The sequence below is a fragment of the Bidens hawaiensis genome, unplaced genomic scaffold (assembly GCF_021521415.1).
Source record: "Bidens hawaiensis isolate Kalapana, Puna unplaced genomic scaffold, B.hawaiensis_p1.1 tig00025021_1, whole genome shotgun sequence".
NCBI classification, from domain to species: domain Eukaryota; kingdom Viridiplantae; phylum Streptophyta; class Magnoliopsida; order Asterales; family Asteraceae; genus Bidens; species Bidens hawaiensis.
Window position 1 is genome coordinate 1 of NW_027493982.1, and position 20,780 is coordinate 20,780.

General features: G+C 40.2%; 1 protein-coding gene and 1 pseudogene across 1 annotated transcript; both read left to right on the forward strand.

Moving 5' to 3' along the window:
- The first annotated feature begins 10,467 nt into the window (after positions 1-10,467).
- On the forward strand, positions 10,468-13,400 carry LOC143570700 (putative lipid phosphate phosphatase 3, chloroplastic). Its single transcript, XM_077056286.1, has 8 exons — positions 10,468-10,619; positions 11,682-11,912; positions 11,994-12,081; positions 12,152-12,261; positions 12,340-12,430; positions 12,514-12,703; positions 12,780-12,838; positions 12,923-13,400. Exons 2-8 carry the CDS (start codon positions 11,727-11,729, stop codon positions 13,120-13,122), a joined length of 924 nt encoding a protein of 307 aa, XP_076912401.1. The 5' UTR covers positions 10,468-10,619; positions 11,682-11,726; the 3' UTR covers positions 13,123-13,400.
- Positions 13,401-13,787: 387 nt separating this feature from the next.
- Positions 13,788-16,243, forward strand: LOC143570711 (2-oxoglutarate and iron-dependent oxygenase domain-containing protein CP2-like; annotated as a pseudogene).
- The last annotated feature ends 4,537 nt before the right edge of the window (positions 16,244-20,780 follow it).

Consider the following 20,780-nt stretch of genomic DNA (forward strand, 5'->3'; position numbering starts at 1 on the left):
GTTATGACTACACTTGTTTTTTGTAAAAAGCCATAAGCGTCACGTGGCGCATAACGCTCAGGAATGAGACTTTATGACTACTAATAGTCTAAATTATTTGTCATTACAATTTAGTAATACTTGAGAAATATAAAATACTATCAAGAAAATGAAGTATAATGTATAATGTTAACGACGTGCAAGTAGGTGCTTAGATAACTTGTAAGTTATCACACACAACTTTGTTTAAAACTATATTGATATCAAAGGTAAAAGTAAGCACGACATAACGATATATCCGGAATTTAATAAAGCACCATATTTTAAATAGTTATAAAAAACAATAAACATATGAGTTGAACACTTATAATTGACCAAAAATATTTGATTATACTCATATATTAAATGGAAGAGTAAACCGCGGTTTTCGTTCCTGTGGTTTGTTCAAATTTGCAGTTTTAGTCAAATAGTTTCAAATTTGCGATTTTCGTTCCTTTGGTTTTATTTCACTTGCAATTAAACCCGAATTCGTTAACCCTGTTAAACATGGTCGTTAAACCCATCAACGTGTCCCCTAACGTGAGGCACAATTTTGTTATTTTTCTCCCCAAATAAACCTCAGTCATAATTCGCAAGTCCCCTCACGTGAGGGGTTAAGGTGCATTTGGGGGAAAAAAGACAAAACTGCCCCTCACGTAAATGGCACACTGATGAGTTTAACAACCAGATTTAACGGGACTAGTGAATTCGGGTTTGATTGCAAGTGAAATGAAAGCACATAGACGAAAATCGCAAATTTAAAATTTTTGGACTAAAACCGCGGATTTTGACAAACCATAAGAACGAAACCGCAGTTCAATATAATTGGAAATTTTAAATAAAATGAAGGGGGATTAATGTTTTTCATTTCACTTAATAAATATTTAAATAAAACACACCGTTTTATTATTAATGCATACTAATTTTTTCATTAAGCTGAAAGTTTATATGCATCATGAATGTACACTTTATTAAAAAGTGATAATAGTTTTATGAAATAGAGCAGAGACAAAGTAATTAAAGCTGTCTTATATTTTTTATTTTTATCATTACATTTTGTCTTTTCTTTACAACCATTTGCAAAAAATATTAAAAAGTTATAAATGATAAACAATGTATCTCGAAATTTAACCATAAACAGTAACATTTTTTTCTCTAATCCACTCACAATCACTCTAACCACACCTTTAAAAACGAAAAACACGCTAATATAAATATGAAGTACCCATTGTAAATGCTGTTACATCTTTTTTTATCATATAAATTTTATGCTACCAATATCACCATATTATTTCAGTGGGCAGTGCCCATGCACTTTCACAGAAAAGCTTACTGTGATTTTATCGAAGGGTCTCTCTAAGACTATAAACATACTATAAGTTATGGCTCTTGCATGTGACTTTAATGTGCAACTCAAAACATACTCTTTAAGTTCTAGCATGTGACATTTATGGGTAACTCTTTAGTGATGCATCATGTGCATGTTATGTAAAATACACAAAAAAACAAATGTTTATTTAGAAGCTGCTAAATTGATAACAGTAATCCATTTAATATTTATATATAAATTTCATAAAACTTATTAACATTCAACTACTCCCCCAACCCATTTCAACATGCCAAAAACTATTTAAACGATTCATTATTATACCAGTCGAGCTGCTGGCGAGCTATTTGAGTGCATGTTGATAACAATGCTCGTAATGAGTCGAGCCTGATAACTCCGATGGGTGCAGCATCTATTTACAAGTTTCATAATATTATTAACATTCAACTACTCCCCAACCATTTTAACACGTCAAAAGCTATTTAATATGATAATTATTATAACACCTAGGAGTGTATATGAGCCAAGCAGCTTGCAAGCTCCTCGAGCTTAGATCGATAAAATGCTTGAAATGAGTTTTTTCAAGCTCGATCCTTGCATGGGAAGCTCACTGCCAAACTTAGGCTTGTTTAACGTTCCTCACAAAATTATTATAAGTGTAAATAAACTAATTAATAAATATACACAAGCCGAGTCCGAATCAAGCCCGGGCTTTAAAAACACCAAACACCATTCAAGAGATAAGCTTAAGTTTAAATAAAAGCTCTCATAAATCAAAACAAGTAGAACTTCAAATAAAGGCTAGAACTACAAGTTTTCTAATAATACAATAATACAAGGACTATTTATGAACTACCTAATTTGTGACAACTCTAAAATCAAATAATAATAATAATAATAATAATAATAATCTCACTCATTATGGCTTCCCATTCCGAGTTTCCGACTACTCGCCACCTCCCTAAGCCGCTATATTTTCACTACGTTAAATGTTCAAAACCGGATATCCGAACCTTTCGGATAGTGAAAATCACTATCCGAATCCGAATCTGAAACTTCGGATATCCGAAGTTCGGACGAACCTCGGATATCCGAATATCAGAAAAAGAAATAAAAAAAAATTGTGAAACTCTCTGTTGCTTCCGATCTCTTATCTCCAGATCTCTTATCTCCATTATTGAGAGGTCACTGAAGAGGTATGTACCCGCCTCAACATCGAGCGGGGCGGGTCAACCCACAAGATATATACAAGACATTAGAAATCAAAGATATTATCAAGGCACAAAGCCAAAACTTATGCGCACAGCGCATATCACATATGCTCAAGCATCACATATGCTCACGCATCACATATGCTCATGCATCACATATGCTCGCGCGTATCACATGCTCACGCATCATATATGCTTATGCATATCACATCGTGCGTGGCGCATCCGCGCGCGGCGCATATCACATACTCGCGCATCATACATGCCCACCCATATCACAGTTGCGCATGGCGCAGCTGCGCGTGGGGCATCCGCGCGTGACGTGTATTACATGCTTGTGCGTATCACATCTGCGCATGAAATATTTGCGCGTGAGAATAAAGAGAAGACCTCGCGCATCCTCAGGATGGGCGCATATCACACATGCACATAGTCAACCTCGTCCTTATCCAAATCAGGATTAGGGCAACCTTGATTGTGCACGTCAGACAACCTTCCAGAAGGCATCTTTTTAAGGAATAAGGATATGCTGTTGTTGACAGCTGCTAAATGAAAGGTGGACAGCTCAGCATGACTCATGGGTTACCACGTGATTATAACCAATGAAAAAGCACCAGGTGTCTCCAAGGACACGTGGCGCAAATCGATTGGAGGAGGCCAACAAAACCCTAATTTGGTCCCAGCTCAATCAGTGGAAACCCTAGCACTATAAATACAGCATCAACTCCACAAGGAAAGATATACAAAAACACAGTCACACAATCATACAGTATTCAGCTATTAAGCAATACTCTCCAGATTCCCTTACTCTCACATTATTATCTTCTCCTACATATACTTATTCTCACGCCGGAGGGTTACCCCAAAGAGGACCCCTCTGTCCCTTTCTGAGTGGTAAGTTAACGGCGTTGTTCATTTTGTAGGTGGAAGAACACAGATCCAGAAGAACCATTGGTGAAATAGTACAATCAAAACCCGAGGAAAGTAGATCTGCTACCAGTGAGTAGATCCACGTTTCTTCATTGGCGACAACGACGCGCAAAAAAGGAATAGTGAAAAGTCATCGCACGTGTCAGCATAAACAAGATACTGCGAAACCACTTACAAAATAGGACTATGGTTAAGTAAATAATTTCCTTACAACCTTGTTCTTATTTTAACGTGCAAGCATATCTTATATCTATACAAGCAAACATGAAGAGATGAATGGAAATGCGCAAGATGTGAAAAAGGGAAAACAAATTTCATTCCATAGCATTGAAATTTACAAGTGTGATGAGTTACAAATTACAAGTATAACAAAAAAAAAAATTAGAAAGATGAAGGGCTTCTCAAGTCTCCACGTCGACGTCAGCCACTTCATCATCCTCATCATCTCCCGCAGCATCTGGCGCGGCCCGCTCCTCATCTCCAAACTGACCATAGTCAAGTTCTTCCTCCTCAATGGAGTCTTCTATCACGACGGTGTCAGGAGCAGATTCTTTCGCCGCGCCAGAGCCGCTGGCAGGGGCAACATCCCCCGCGCCACCATCATCGCCACCAGCCCCCTCGCATTCATCGAGCAACTTCTTTAGCGCGCCGAGGTCGGGCTGGTCAGCAAGCGCAGCTATCTGCAGATCATTAGAAAAGTATTGAGTACAAAACACTTGGAAAATTAATCAAGAAAAACTCATTAAGGTCAAGGGTACCTGCACAAGGATGGGGATGGGAGTATTCATATACTTCTCCCCCACCGCGGCCATGTCCGCTCAGGCCGCGTCGCTCTTGTAAGGGTACTCGGATGGGTTCTTCTTCAACATGCCATATTCATAGCCATCCGTAAACCCTTCAGCTCGACCCACCAAGCGCGCGGCAGCATTGCAGTCCATCACAAGGGCCTGAAACTCGCCAGAATATTTCATCGCCAAAGCGCAACGAGTCATGCCCTGTGACACCAGCCATTGGCGATCCTGCGCGAGGCTAGCAACAGACGTCTCGAGGGCAGGAACCTGGGAGTTTAATAACTCAACAGTTTCCTTGGTCTTTTTTAGCTCCTCTTTATCAGACGCTGCTGCCGCCAAAATTTTTTCTTTCTCCGCCTGCGCAGCCTCAAGAGCTCCCTGGCTAGACGCTGCCGTCGCCAAGGCCTCATCTCTATCGGCCTGCGCGGCCGCCAACTCCTTCTTCAGGCGCACAACCTCACTCTCCAGTGATGATTTCTCAGTGATACTCTGGACGATAGCTTGGTCACGCGCCTCCGCCTCCAGTTCCAAGTCACGCACTCTCCGCGCGTACTTGGCAACTTCGGCCTCCGCCACCTGCTGCTTCTCCCGCGCAGCTTGGAGCTCATGCCCGCGCTTAATAAAGGCGGTGTTGGCACTTGCTCGGTTTTCGCTGAGCTCCGCCTGGAGTTTCTCAGCTCGTGCGCGAGCATCAGAAAGGTTCCAGGCAGCCACCTTAGCCGCTTGCTGGGCTTCCACAAGAGCATCGCGTACTTTAATATAATCACGATGAAGCTCTTGGGAGGCAGCAAAGAAAGCCGACCCAGCGAAAATGTGATCGTTGAGCAAGTCAGCGCGGGTGCGCCCCTCCTGATACCTCCTTTCAGTAGGAGGCACGGCATGAGCCCAGAAGTCCTCGCATACACCCATGGATTGGAAGGAACTGTCTTCGTTAATATTCCATCTCGGGCGGTAAACGTGGTCACCTTCCTGCAAAACACAAGAAATGTTCTAAGTCATAAAAACATACTTATATGGAAGTACGCGCAGCGGAGAAACAAATTAAAACATACCTACGGGGATGAAGCAGAAAAGTCAGCGCCAGCCTCACCAGAAGTCTGCGCTGCTAAGTATTGTGGCATCGCAGGGCTGGCACGGACTCCGAAGGAGTCTTCAGCTGGAGCTCCCTCATCCTCCTCATCTTCTTCAATCGGCCTCTTCTCCTGCGACCTGGAGGGCTCCAAACCAGTCTCGCGGAGAGGGCTGCGCGTAGGAGGAGGCGAGGGAGGTCTCGACGCCGCCAGTTCGGCGCGCAATACGGCTTCCTGCTCCTTTGTAATCCCAATAAGGGGAGACTCAGCACTAGCAGGAGCAGGAGCAGAACCAGCGGCGCCGGCAAAGGCGCCAGGAGTGTCACCAGCAGCTTGTACACCAGCTACAACTCCTATGAACAAATCAACAACAAAAAATGGTTTATGATTTGATCAAAACAAAAAATTCAGAAGACAATGGCGCAAAACATACCTTGGCGCAATTCTGTTCGCGCGGCGAACATCGCCATAAAGTTCATTCTACCCTTTTCTGAGGGTAGAACAGGGGACTTCGAAGCAGCCCCCGGCGCAGCCTCAGCACCTTGTTGCGCCTGCGGCTGATCTGCTACCGTCGCCGGTCCTGCAAACATTCAAATGCGAAAAGATTTAATAATAATTCAATCAGAATCGCACACATTGAACCATTATGGAAAAGCAAAGTATACCTTTCGCAGGCGCGACACTGCTTCTCTCTTCAGCCGCGCGAAGGGAGGAGGTCACGCCACCATACCTCAAGTGGACAGGAGGTCTGCCCACTTTCAGAGGCAGGGAAGCTAAAGAAACCTTGGTGGTAAACACCTGGGTTTCCTCAGGTCCCTTCGTTTGAGCATGGGGATGAGCGACAGGGGTGTCATCTTTCTTCTGTTTCTTACTGCCCCTTGCGCCAGATTTCCCCTTAGCTTTGCGCTTTAGTAGGGGCGCCTCCTCTTCCTCCTCCTCGTCTTCCGCGAGCTCCAGCTCGTAGTTTTCGAGCGCATCTGCAAATACAAGCAACAGAACTGTTAATAAACTTTGGTATTCTAAAGGAATAAGCATAAGTGCGAAGGCTTACCAGGCGCGTCGCTATCAAAGTCAAATTCCAGATCCACAGGGATGAACATGTCATCGAAGCGATCTGGGAAGCCCACCTCCCCAGCGCCCAGCGGGACGGAGCCACCCTCCACTTGATCGTCGTATGCGGCGTGGAAAAACTCCTTGGTTACTGCGCAAAAACAAGACAAATAATATCAGCAAAGGCAAATTTTATTAGCGCGGAAATAAAGCAATGCGATAACTTACGCAAGCCGTCCACTTGGATGACAGGCTCCGCCGCGCTGTCGGCCCACAACTTACTCATGCCGACCCCCACCAGCGCCTCCTCGCGAATTTTCTTGGCGGGGGATGGTTCGGCGGTCAGTTTCTTAACCCAGGCGCCGGTTGGGTTCTTAATAACATCCGCATCCGCGGGCGCAGAATCGATCGCGCGCATCGTCATGCGGATGGGGATTACACCAGCCCTGATGTAGAAGAACCTCTCAGACCAGTCATGAAGGCTCTTGAATGACACGGTGCTGCACTTAACCTTCTGACTGCGAGGAATAAAGGAGATCCAAGAATCTTGGATCTTGGGCTTGTAAAAAAATTGAAAGCGCCGAGGGGTGGGCTCCTCGCGCTGTGATTTGCACATGAACTCGAAATGAGTCATGCGCACAAGTCCAAACGGATGGACTTGGGATATATGAATCCCGAAAAACCGTAACACCGCGCCTACAAACCTTGTCATCGGAAGACGAAGGTTGCAGTGGGTGAAAAAATGGGTGTACAGTGAAATATAGCCGGGAGGCGGGTCCGCCGCCGTTTGCCCGGCCACAGGCAACATGCAGCCAAACACAGGGAGAAAACCCTGTGACGAGATGAGGCTGTCGAGATCGGCCTGCCTCAGTTTGCAGGGGATTTCATTCCACCTTTTCGTGGCCTTGGTCCTCCCTACTTCCTCCGATGTGGTCTCAACAACCCTCTTCCCCTTGCCCTTTTGCTTCAATGTCGACATCACCACAGATTTCACACGGCGTCTTCGAGAGGCAATAGAGGTGATTGAGGGGTTAGAGGAGTCTGAGCTATCAGACATACAATAACAACAGCAACAGATAACAGGGTATCTGGAAGCAATAACCAGAAAATCGGAAAGATAGAAGCTTTGGAGTACACAACAATGAAGATGAAGATAAAAATTTTTTCCTAAGGGCCTGCTTTTATAGGCCCAGGAGAGAGAAAATTGGCAACTGATCGGATTTCACGCGCCCCCACTCGCAGGTGTAAGCCAACGCGGGCGCGGCACGTGTCCCTAACACTGTTGAGGGGACATAAAAACGTAACGGAACTGCCACGGAGCAGAGACGCGCCCCCACTCGCAGGTGCAAACCAATGCGAGCGCGACACGTGTTCCAGACAGCTGTGCGAGGGGACATGAAAGGCAACTGTAGCACCTCGAGCACACGAAACGTCTGACACGTTTCCGGCGCACGTCACCACCAACCAACCACGTGTTTGGACCCTTCGATTCAACCAAATGGATAGAAATTCGCGCAACGATGGAAACAACCAAGAAAACGACAAAACCCCATTAAAAAGACCAAATCAGTAAGTCTAATATCTATCTTACCGCGCTAGCGCGAGATAAGACACACATTAGACTGGGGGGGCTTGAAGAGGTATGTACCCGCCTCAACATCGAGCGGGGCGGGTCAACCCACAAGATATATACAAGACATTAGAAATCAAAGATATTATCAAGGCACAAAGCCAAAACTTATGCGCACAGCGCATATCACATATGCTCAAGCATCACATATGCTCACGCATCACATATGCTCATGCATCACATATGCTCGCGCGTATCACATGCTCACGCATCATATATGCTTATGCATATCACATCGTGCGTGGCGCATCCGCGCGCGGCGCATATCACATACTCGCGCATCATACATGCCCACCCATATCACAGTTGCGCATGGCGCAGCTGCGCGTGGGGCATCCGCGCGTGACGTGTATTACATGCTTGTGCGTATCACATCTGCGCATGAAATATCTGCGCGTGAGAATAAAGAGAAGACCTCGCGCATCCTCAGGATGGGCGCATATCACACATGCACATAGTCAACCTCGTCCTTATCCAAATCAGGATTAGGGCAACCTTGATTGTGCACGTCAGACAACCTTCCAGAAGGCATCTTTTTAAGGAATAAGGATATGCTGTTGTTGACAGCTGCTAAATGAAAGGTGGACAGCTCAGCATGACTCATGGGTTACCACGTGATTATAACCAATGAAAAAGCACCATGTGTCTCCAAGGACACGTGGCGCAAATCGATTGGAGGAGGCCAACAAAACCCTAATTTGGTCCCAGCTCAATCAGTGGAAACCCTAGCACTATAAATACAGCATCAACTCCACAAGGAAAGATATACAAAAACACAGTCACACAATCATACAGTATTCAGCTATTAAGCAATACTCTCCAGATTCCCTTACTCTCACATTATTATCTTCTCCTACATATACTTATTCTCACGCCGGAGGGTTACCCCAAAGAGGACCCCTCTGTCCCTTTCTGAGGGGTAAGTTAACGGCGTTGTTCATTTTGTAGGTGGAAGAACACAGATCCAGAAGAACCATCGGTGAAATAGTACAATCAAAACCCGAGGAAAGTAGATCTGCTACCAGTGAGTAGATCCACGTTTCTTCAGTCACCATCACAATCTTTAATTTAATATTCTTCCATATAATCCAACCATAAGTTCAAGAATTTTAATATACAATTTAATAACATACAAGAGTTATAAATCCAATTAGTTTCTCCAACACTGGGACTAATGGAGACGGACGATGGTGGTGCGGGTGCTGTCGTGAGGGTGGGACGGACGAAAGGTGCTGCGACGGTGGTGCCGTGAGGGTGGGACAGACGATGGTGGTGGTGCGACGATGGTGCTGGTGCTGACGTGAGGGTGAGACGGACGGCGGTGGTGGTGCAGGTGCTCCGGCTGCCGTGAGGAGTGAGGACTGAGGGAGTGAATGTGTGAACAATGAAAGAGGAGAAGATGCTGCTTGCTGCTTTTGTGTTGTGTGTGTTATAAGAGAGGATTTTGTATTATTAATAATAATAAAATAAAAAAAATAAAATTAAAATACCGGATAATTCGGATATCCGAAAAATCTGAAAAATACTATCCGAATCCGAATCCGAATTTTCGGATATCCGGGATTCGGATATCCGAATTTTCGGATAGTTCGGATACGAATAACCGGATAATTCGGATACGGATTCGGATTCGGATAGTTTTGAACAACCCCTACGTTAAATACATATTATAAAAAGCATAATTTGAGAGAGAAACGGGGTTGGGGGGGTTGTTCGGCACCCGACGATTCCATTAGAAAGAAAGAAAGAAAGATCGGGTGTCCCCTACTACCTCCCTAAACCGCTATAAGTACATATTATAAAAAGCATAAATTGAGAGAGAAACGGGGTTTGGGTTGTTCAGCACCCGAGATTCCATTCTCGCGTGTCAAAAGGTATTTAATACGTTACATTATGACACCTTTACTTGAAGCAAGGGCTAGAAGTACAAGTTATCTAATAATAATAATAATAACTTGTAGTATTACAAGTTATCTAATACTACATGAACTATTTATGTAAAATCTGAAAACCAAATAATAATTAATAATAATAATAATAATAATAATAATAATAATAATAATTAATAATAATAATAATAATAATAATAATAATAATAATAATAATAATAATAATAAGGTCAGTCACTCGTTATGCACTCCCACTCCGACCACTCACCACCTCTGTAAACCGCCATTTCCGGCGAACAAACAAACCCTCTTTCTTTCTCTCTCTAAAACCTCACACACCATTATTATTATTATTATTATTATTATTCACCATCGTTTTCCGCCGTACACTCATCAATTACCACTTGACGGAGTAATTTTGAGTGACAGTGGGTCCCACCGGTTATCGCTAAAATAAGTTTCACCTTTATTACTTTTGAATTTTATTTTTGTCGGAAAATATCTCAATCTCAACCACCACAATTCTTATACATACACTCTATTTATTTATACTTTAAGATTCAAATATTATTCAATTCTAGGGTTTTAAAATTTGAAATTTGGGTTATGTAATTTAGCTCAATTTTGGGTTAATTTGTGGTTTAGGTTTTGAATACGCAGCTGAAGAAGAATGAGTTTTCAGGTCATGAGGAATATGTTTCAGGTTAGTAATTGTTTAGATTTGGTATACTTCTGATATTAATTATTATTATTATTATTAAATTGTACATTATTCTCAATTTGTGATAAAAGAGATGACTTTATCTTCTTGTCAAAATTATTTATGATCTGTGAACATGAGTGATGAATGAATATGTGCTACAGTTTGCTATTTTGATTGTTTATAAAGTATTAGGTGTGTAACTGATAGCAAGAGATCGACTAGGCTCGATCTTGGCTGGTGAGTCGTTTTTCAAGTTCGTACTATTTTGACTGTTTATGAAGTATTAGGGGCGTAACCGAACCGAGCTTGGCTTGTTTGTTATATATTAATGAATTTATATACGTTCTTAGTTATTTTTTTAGTATTTTGAGAGTGACGTTAAACGCTCCTGAGATTGTCTCGGCTCGTGTAGTACCTTAGCAAGCCAACACTCGGTTTGAGCTCAGCTGCAGTGTGAGATTAATACATAGAAGTTCAGAAGAGGTAAAACTTAAAAACACACAAGGCTTGAGCTCGGGGTTGATAACTAGATGAGCTTTTTATCAATCTGTTCTCGAGTAACTCGTGAGCGACTCGTTTTTATCAATCATTTCTGGTTTTTCAAATGAGATTAATTTGACAATGGTTTGATTCGATGCGAAGAAAGAGGATGTTCCCATATTGACTTAAAAGTAGGCCTGTAAATGAGCAAACGAACGAACACGAACGGGGGCATGTTTGTGTTCGTTCATTAAACTGTAACCAAACAAATTTTTTTGTTCACGTTTGTTCATTAAGAAAATGGGCATGTTCGTGTTGGTTAATGTCCGTTCGTTAATTAAATGAGCTAAAAGTTTTGTTCATGTTTGCTTTTTATTAAATAAACGAACTTCCTGCTGAGCAGCTCATGATCGCTTGGTCCGTTTACAGGCCTACTTAAAAGCAAGTACCAACTTCCCAAAGGTTCAGGGGTTAGTTGATTGTATTAGTTTTCCATTGCATATAATCTTTTTTGTGTGTTTTGTATCTTTTATAATTCATATAGCGAGAATTGCATATATGCTTGAATCTGTAACTAAACAGGGCCAGCTGGCCAGACCCGGGGAAACTGAGTTTTAAGTATTTTACATGAGATCTCATGGAAGACAAGTGGCTAGAACTCACATGCATGATTGGCTTATATTGTTGCTACTTGTCATCATTGAAATTGGTTTAAACATCATACATCCGTTCTACCGCTTCGTTGGCAAGGATATGATGACGGATCTTAAATATCCATTGAAAGACAACACCGTTCCCTTATGGGCTGTACCCGTAAGTTTCTAGTTTTATTTTGTTTTAATTCAGCATCAAATACTATTGTTGATGATTCTACAATATTATTTTGGTTTACAGGTGTACGCGGTGTTGTTACCTATTATAATTTTTCTGTTCATCTATTTCAAGAGGAGAGACATATATGATCTGCATCATGCAATTTTAGGTTACCTTACATGACTTTATTTGTTTGTTTAATTTTTAGAATACATATTTTAATTTTTTGCACTCTGCAGGTCTGCTATTTTCTATACTTATAACGGGTGTTTTGACCGATGCTATAAAAGATGCCACTGGACGTCCGAGACCTGACTTCTTTTGGCGTTGTTTTCCTGATGGAATTGATGTATGTAAACCTTAATTTAATTTCATTTTTTAAGTTGAAAAATGATAGTATAATGACTATTTTGATACGATGTTACAGAAATATGATCGGTGGGGAAACGTTGTTTGTCACGGTAACGATAGTGATATAAGAGAAGGTCATAAAAGCTTCCCGAGTGGTCACTCTTCATGTAAGATTTTTACCATTTTTTATTTTTGTTTAACAATATTATTTTCTTTATATTGAAAGTTTATGATATTTTGTACTTTGTAGGGTCATTTGCAGGGCTAGGGTTTTTAGCACTGTACTTAGCTGGAAAAATCAAAGTGTTTGACCGGCGAGGCCACGTGGCAAAACTATGCATTGTTTTCCTTCCACTTTTAATGGCATCTCTCGTAGCGGTTTCTCGAGTAGACGACTATTGGCATCATTGGCAAGACGTGTTTGCTGGTGGTCTTTTAGGTTCGTTTTCTACCCGTTTACTTTATAAACAGGTCGACCCGTATTGCTTATATGCTTATAAAACATTCTTTTACAAATCTCACGGTTGCCACATTTTGCTATCTGCAGTTCTTTCCAGCCCCGTATCACACTGAAGGTAGTTAGTTTGCTGTATATTCGTTAATATGTGGGATCCGTGTGTATTTTATAGTAATATTAGTATATTACTTGTTGGTTTCAGGGTGGGGTCCGTATGCTTATTTTCGGGCTTGTGAAGAGACACGTTCTAGAAGGGTAGATCCTTCTGCACATGCAGTCGGTTTGGGGATTCAAGATACAAACCATCAACCCAGGCAAGACCGACCCGGGCCTGGGATGGATTCTTCTCCGGATTACCACTCTTATTCATTGGAAAGTGACGTGGAATCCGGAAAGGTGTGATCTTTGACCGGAAATGTGAAGGGTTTTAGAGAAAGACATGAAGGAGCGGTAAATGTTGTTGTTGATCTTCGATGTGTGTTTATACTCTTCGTTTTTCTTTTATTTGTTTCTTAAGTTGTCGTGAAATACGTTGGTCACTTTAGACTGAGAAACACATGCACGCAAATTAATGATCTTCTGTAAACAAACGACCCTCCTCGGTTAACGTGGTCTAGTTAAGGCAGCACGACTCCTAAAGGATCTAGTGTATGGTACATATGCTTGTCTTTGGATTTTTGTGGTTCTTTAGTCTGTAATTATTTTTTCACTTGTGAAACTAGAAACTTTAATTAATCTAACCGAATTTCACATTATGTTAATAAAAATCAAGGTGTTACAAACAATGAGGTTGTGAATCTAAAGAAGTTGAATACTACATTAGTAAAAAGCTTATAACAATACTGAATCTCACATTGAGGAATGTAGTTTAGATTCTACGTTACAAATCTTAACATTATCTAGTGGTCGTTCAAGACTATATGCCACACGACAAGCAACTTTGTCATATAATGTACCTTGTGTGTCATGCTTGTCATTTTTATATTAAACTCGTCTCTTAGAGAACAAACAAAACTTCATTCATCATATATGATCTTTTTAAACTTGTAAAATATATGACGTCATGCTCTAGTAATCTGGTGATCATGCTTATATTCAGCCGTATCATATCAAATATTACATATATTACACATTACATTATGATATGATTGGACCCGTAAAACGTGGTGTTCTGTTACACTGTAATTAATCAAATCAAACCCGGATTCAATCAAAATGGATCGGGTAAAAAACTCTTTATATATCAAACACACTACAAGTTGCTAATCACCAAACCCTAAATTGTTATTTGCTCAGTTCCAAACTCTCTCATTCTTCATATAAAACTAACAATGTCAACTAATGCATGGTTGCCCTCCAGCTCAAGAGCACATGTAGACGTTGATAACAGTAACGCTTCTGGAGCAATGCCGTCGAATGACCGTATCCAATTAAGGCCTAATCAAGACCACATGGCTGAAAACTACGACGTTGTGATTCAGAGTTCTCTCCTGCCATTTTCAGCGCTCTGGAGATGCATTTACCATTAAATATGTTGAATGCTCCTAGAGACACAAACTAAAGTTCATGCGGGATCTTCTTCGTCCTTATTCGTACGTAGAAGAACGTAATCGAGTAAGATTCTCCATCATTGTTAGTTAGTAATTGTAGATTGAACTAATATCGCCACACTAGGATAGTTGAGGTATCGATATTGTAATTATGTTGTCAACATAGTTTACATTAGACATTAGGTAAACTATGTTGCTACCATAGTTACCATACTGGTCCCTCAAATATCCTACCATAACATTATTAGTTCAAACTACAATTACAATAGTAGTTTATAATCCTTTGTTGTTGCATTGATTTGCTTGATTCGATTTTTGGATTTCGATCGAACGAGTTCAATTTGAAACGCTTCATTGTAGCGATGCTTCAAATATGTAAATCGTGCTTAAATTACTGAAGAAACTTAAACCGATTAGATTGTAGAAGTGATAATAAGTGATTCTAGAATGGTAAAATACATCCAGATTGATAATTAGTTAATTACCTTCTAATTTTGTAGTAAACATGACTTATGATTGATCAATTTCAATCTGACATTTGTATGGTAAATTAATAAAAGTTGCTAATGTGCTTATTATTATTATTATTAATAAAAAAAATTGAACCTATAAATACAAAAAGTAATTAAAGCAATATCTTTTATAATAAAAAGTAATGCATATAATAGATGATTAACATGTACCAATAAAGTTAATAAATGTGTATTATTTAATGTTTATAGTTAATTTTTTTGTCATATTTGTTAACTTTTTCTTTGTATCAATTTCAACAGGTGCAGAAGCACAATGAATACAGGCAAAACATTCTATCTAAGTATATGGTAAAGTTTGTTCAACAATGTACATATATAAGATCATAATTGCATCAAAAATAGTTTGCATTGATTTTTTTTTCTTTACTTTTTTATTTTCAGCCTGTGTATAAAAACCTACACACAATGAAACCTTCAATGATCTTTCTACCATCATTTTTAAATGCAATTAAAGCAATGAACACTAGCAACAACGATTGCATTTGAAGCATCATGACTGAAGATGCACCAGGAGTCTATACGTTTAACATGCTACAGCCGGATTTCTGTAACATGTTATTACACGAGGTAATTAAATTATAATAATCATAACCACCTTCGATATTGTCATTATGTACTATAATTATTATTATTATTATTTGTTTTTTTTAATCAAATGGTGATTGCTTAGGGGATCATATCGAAAAATGGATCCAAGCGACAAGATCCAACATTATGATACCAAACACAATCAACAAATTTGGACTATGTCTCGATGACTTTGGCATGAAAGACATGCTTGATATGCTGTTGACACGTTTCGTTAAACATATATGTGAGGTTTTGTTCCCGGATGTTGGAGGTACTCTTGATTCCCATCACGGGTATGTAGTTCAGTATGGAATGGATAAGCAGGATGTTAAAGAGGGTAAGTTATAATTTTCATTTTGCTTTTATTAACCACTTATATATAGTTATGAATACATATATCATTTTCAGATATTCATGTGGATGATTCTGAAGTAACATTAAACATATGTTTGGGCAATGAGTTTACTGGTGGCCAGTTGTTTTTTGAAAGTCCAATGTGTGAAAAACATATGTATACCGACATAGATCATGAGGTATACATACACACACATATATATATATTTAATTTTTTCTAACTGTTAAATAATTTTTTTTAACTCTTTTTATACACATGACAGAAAATAATTGAAGTTAATAATTTAGCTGGATGCGCAAGTTTATACCGTGGTTGTCATCGACATGGTGGCCGAGCCACCACATCAGGGCGTAGAGTTAATTTAGTGATGTGGTGCAGAAGGTATGTGATTAACTGACTATTATTCACTTTTACAATTTATCATGTTTTTTTAGCTTTTTTAAAATTATTATTGTTGTTATTATTATTATTATTGCAGTTCTTTATTTAGAGAAGTGAAAAAAAGACTATTGTGATGAATGTCAAGCGGAGAAGAGTGCGAAGCGTCATGAGATGATGGTTGCGATGACAAAGGTATTACTTGTGTAACACGTTTGCGTGTCGCGTTCTAAAAGTTTATCGAAACTAAATGTTTTTGTTTCATGTTATAAGGTATTAGGTGGAGATGCTGCTTCTTGATTATTCATCAAAAGATTATAGAATGTTGTTTTGTTTTTACTTTCATCATGTAGTTTTTAATGTTTTGGAATTATATTTTGTTATGGTGTTATATTATATGTTGTATGTTTGAACTTAGAATGTTTGTTTTTTATTATTGTTATAAAAGTACCCCTTAAATAGTTGTGCTAACATACCCTCTGGTTTATTTAATATTTATATATTTGTTTCAAATCTTATTAAAAATTTATTTCTTAGGCTTTAATTTTACAAACTGAGACAAAGTCACGGCTAAAGTAAAAAGGTATTTGAATTGTCTAAAAATAAAATTCAGTTAATATGTTTAAAGTAAAAATTTGTTCAATGAACTAAATCAAAATAATAATTGTTTGACAAAAGTACATAAAAATAATAAAAATAATAATTAATATTAGGTGAAATCTTATGAAGATTCAATGGTGTTGGGGGGTTAAAATGTAAAACACTAACTTGATTATGTTATGATAACATAATTTTGAACTGTTATGTTATGATGATTTAAAAGAATAACTTTGTTTACACTCACTTTATTATGTTATATGTTATGTTATATTATGTATATATATGTTACGTTATGTTATAATTGAGGAAGGCTTCAATTATTTTCAACGGGCTCATTAATATTTAGTATTCGAATGTGTCATCCATGTTGAATTTTTGGTCTGAATCGGGTCAAATCACATGTCGTAAGAAGATTTGAACTTATGACCTTGAACTTAAGAAAAATGCTATTTACTACTTCACCTTTAAACATTTTTTGTTTCATATTCTCTATTATATTTTATTGGATTCAAATTCGAAAAATCCATGGGTTCATTTCGGTTTTCGGTACCATACGCAACGTACAAAATGAAAAAGTGAATGGGGTCATCTGAACCCAAACCTGTTATGTTGTGTAAGTCTAAACTCTCAAAAACGAATAACTTGTGTGGATTACTTAACTCAAGATCACCCAGTTTTTAAATAACCTCAGTTTTGTTTGTGCAATTTTTTTCAATTTAAATCAAGAAACAACAACGCATGATTCATATGCTAATCAAGAACAAACACCGCATGGGCCGAGTTAAAAATTTTCTTTCTAGCGTATGGATTACCACCGTCGTAACTTGATCATCACTACCACCTTCAAATATTATTTTTCTAGTCCAAATCAATGTACTTAAAAAGCCATAAACCTAACACCAAAACCAAGTGATTCTAAATCCTAATTAAACACAGACATGTACAAATCAGGTTTTATCCCAAATCGGTTTGGTCAACTCATGGTCAAAACTGGTTCGGGCTACAACTCGGTTTTGAAAGACGAAACTTCAAACTGGTCAAACAGATTCGGGTCGGGTTACATAACCATTTTGGAAAAAAAATCGTTTATTTACTACACGTTCGGGTTATAAACGGTCTCACATTACAAGAATATGAACCGGTGCCAAACCTACAAGTTGGGTTGGGTTGGTGTAGAGGTAGGGTACCAAAAAGACCCAAATACCCTTAAGTACCACCCGCGGGTCACAAAGAATCCTCTTGTAAGCCACCCGTGGAACACATGGACCATCCGCATATCACGAATGAGGAGGAACGTCCTCACAACACACGCGGAAGCATCCTGGTATCCTCAAAAGTCATCCGCAGGACAGGATATCTGTCCGCCTAAACATCCGGAAGGCAATGCCAGTGGGACAGCTGTCATCACTCAAAAACTCTCTAGAAGGTTCATGATTCTCACTTAGGAATACGTGACTGAACAGCCAATAAATAAAGGACACCTGGTCAGTTTGTTATAACCGTACACATGGCCAGGGTGCAATCCATCCTATCATTGGGCGACGCGTGTCCAGGTTGTTATACCCATGCACATGGGACGTATAGCTCAACCTATCACAAGAGGACACGCGTCCAGGAAGTTATCAAAGATCTCCTGGAAGAGGACAGTTGGCCCAATCACCTTCCTACATCATTCGGCTATAAATACCTTGTTATACGGTATGAGGTATTCATTCACTCACTTGCATTCTGACTACACTTAGTCTGTTTACTTTAGTACTTTCTCCATTTATGAACGTTACTGATTCTCACGCCGGATGGTGGTTATTCCTGTAACGAGACTCACAGTGTCTGTTTTGCAGGTTTCGGTCATTGGACTTTGGGAAGTCACACTCATATCATTGGCAGTAATTATCGTATCTTACCCTGTGGACTCATTGGATCCAGGACCCATACTCGGGGATTGGATCCGTGTTTCTTCATTTGCGCCATCCGTGGGACGGGAACTGCTGCACCCGATTCACGTGTAACTAACACAGAAGCACCTCCGGGTCTTAGTGTTTTTGCACGTATCACGACTCCGGGTGGCCGTGCTCTTGAACGTGTCACTGCTCCGGGGTCACGAATCACTGAGGTAACATCTGGGGGGTTTTCCCTAGAAAATGTTACAGCACCAACCGATCCCACTCCCACAAACATGGGACGTGCCTTGGCACCGGAAGGTTCTAATTTGGGTCAAAAACGAATTACGGATGAGACTCGCCGGAAACGGCCAGAATTGGATATGGAAAATGATTCGGGCGATTCTGACATCGCGAGATCTCACCAACGTAATTCTAGATCCAGAGGAGCATTAACTCCTGAAGAGTGGCTCCGCATGCAACAACAAAATTTGGTGGCTGAATACGAGCGAAGAAAACGTAATGAAAGACTTCACGCTCGCACTTTGGATTATGAGGAATCCCCTAGAGGATCTCCTTCCCCTCCACCAATAGTGCGAGGAAGTCAGATTCGTTACAGCCAACAGGCGGAGCCGGATTTTGGCGAGTTACCAAGGCTACGCCCTCGTCCTCGCATAGACATGCGGATACCATCTTATTTGGATGAGTTTGATAGTTACGATTCATCTTACCACCGGAGAGATTACAATATGTATACCGGGGATAGTAGGATGAGCTCCCAGGCGAGAAGTAGTCGTCCGCATGACACCGTCCGCCACACCGAGTACCATAGCAATGTTGAGTGAGACTTTACCAAACCATATCGCCCCGCGGCTTTCGCCGAAAAATCAAAATTTATAGAGTTGCCACAACACCCTTTCCTGTTAATGCTAAAATACCTACATCGATAGGTAAATACAATGGTATGACTGATCCAAGCGATCATCTCCAGAACTTTGTGGCGGTAGGTGGTGTTAGTGGTTGGACGTTTCCCTATTGGTGTCACATGTTCGCATTGACACTAACAGGGGCAGCAAGAGAGTGGTTTGAAAAGTTGCCTGATAGTGAAATTTCCAGCTGGGACGATTTGGTGAAAAAATTTTCTCAGCAGTTTAGTCAGCAGAAGAAACATACTCGAGACCAATCAGAAATTTTAGATGTCGTTCGTCGCGATAACGAGTCTATAGAAGATTTTATCACCAGGTTCAACGATGAGAGCCTGAACAACGGTGGAATTAGTAAAGACATGCTTCGGGACGCCTTCCGCAAAAACGTCAGATGTGATGATTTAGTCCGCACACTTACTGGCAGAGATGGAATGCCAAAAGAATGAGACGATCTCATGACTGCGGCAAAGGTGTATGCTAACACTGAGAAAACATTGAGAAATGGTAACCCGAAGCAAAAATTCATAGTCGAGTTTCAAACTCCAAGACCTAATAGACAGGCGAAAGGCCCTATTTGGTCAAGGCTTCAGCCAAGTGCGGAAGCATCAAAACCATTTGATGCACGATCCCTCATAGGCAACAAAAACAAAGTAGGACCCTCGAACCGAGGTCCCAATAATTGGACTCCTCTTTCAAAGACTCCTGCTGAAATTCTCACCACTGAGAATGTGAATTTTAAAAAAACCACAACCACTGAAAAGAAGATCATTCCTTGACCCGAAAAAGCGTTGTTCGTATCATGATGACATTGGTCATAATACGAATGAATACAGAACATTAAAATATGAAATTGAAGCAGCTGTAAAGTCTGGAAAACATGGACACTTGGTAAAAGGTAGAAAACCTGACAATGGTAAAGCTCCCGCACGGGATATCCAAGGCCCGAGTAAAAAACAAGTCAGAGATTTAAACGTCCATATGATACAATGCGAGTACGATACAAGGAAAAAGAGGAAAGAGTCTGATGATGAGGACTGGAAGAATGAGCCAGTGATCTTTCCTCGTATCAAGGGGGCCCGAATAACAAAAACCCCTTGATCATCACTGCCCAATTCGGACATTACCGTTCCCAATACGTCTTCTTCGACACCGGTAGTACTTCCGACATTATGTATGAACAATGTTTTGAACAGCTTGACGAGGAAGATAAGGAAAGATTAAAACCTATCCACGCTCCAGTATCGGGGTTCGGAGGGGGAATAATGCAT

Bases quoted from the DNA above. Each gene is read 5' to 3' on its own strand.
- LOC143570700 (XM_077056286.1), top strand. From the start codon at position 11,727: ATGAGATCTCATGGAAGACAAGTGGCTAGAACTCACATGCATGATTGG. The intron at 12,431-12,513 runs GTAAGATTTTTA...TGTACTTTGTAG, and splicing joins CCCGAGTGGTCACTCTTCAT to GGTCATTTGCAGGGCTAGGG. The intron at 12,839-12,922 runs GTAGTTAGTTTG...TGTTGGTTTCAG, and splicing joins AGCCCCGTATCACACTGAAG to GGTGGGGTCCGTATGCTTAT.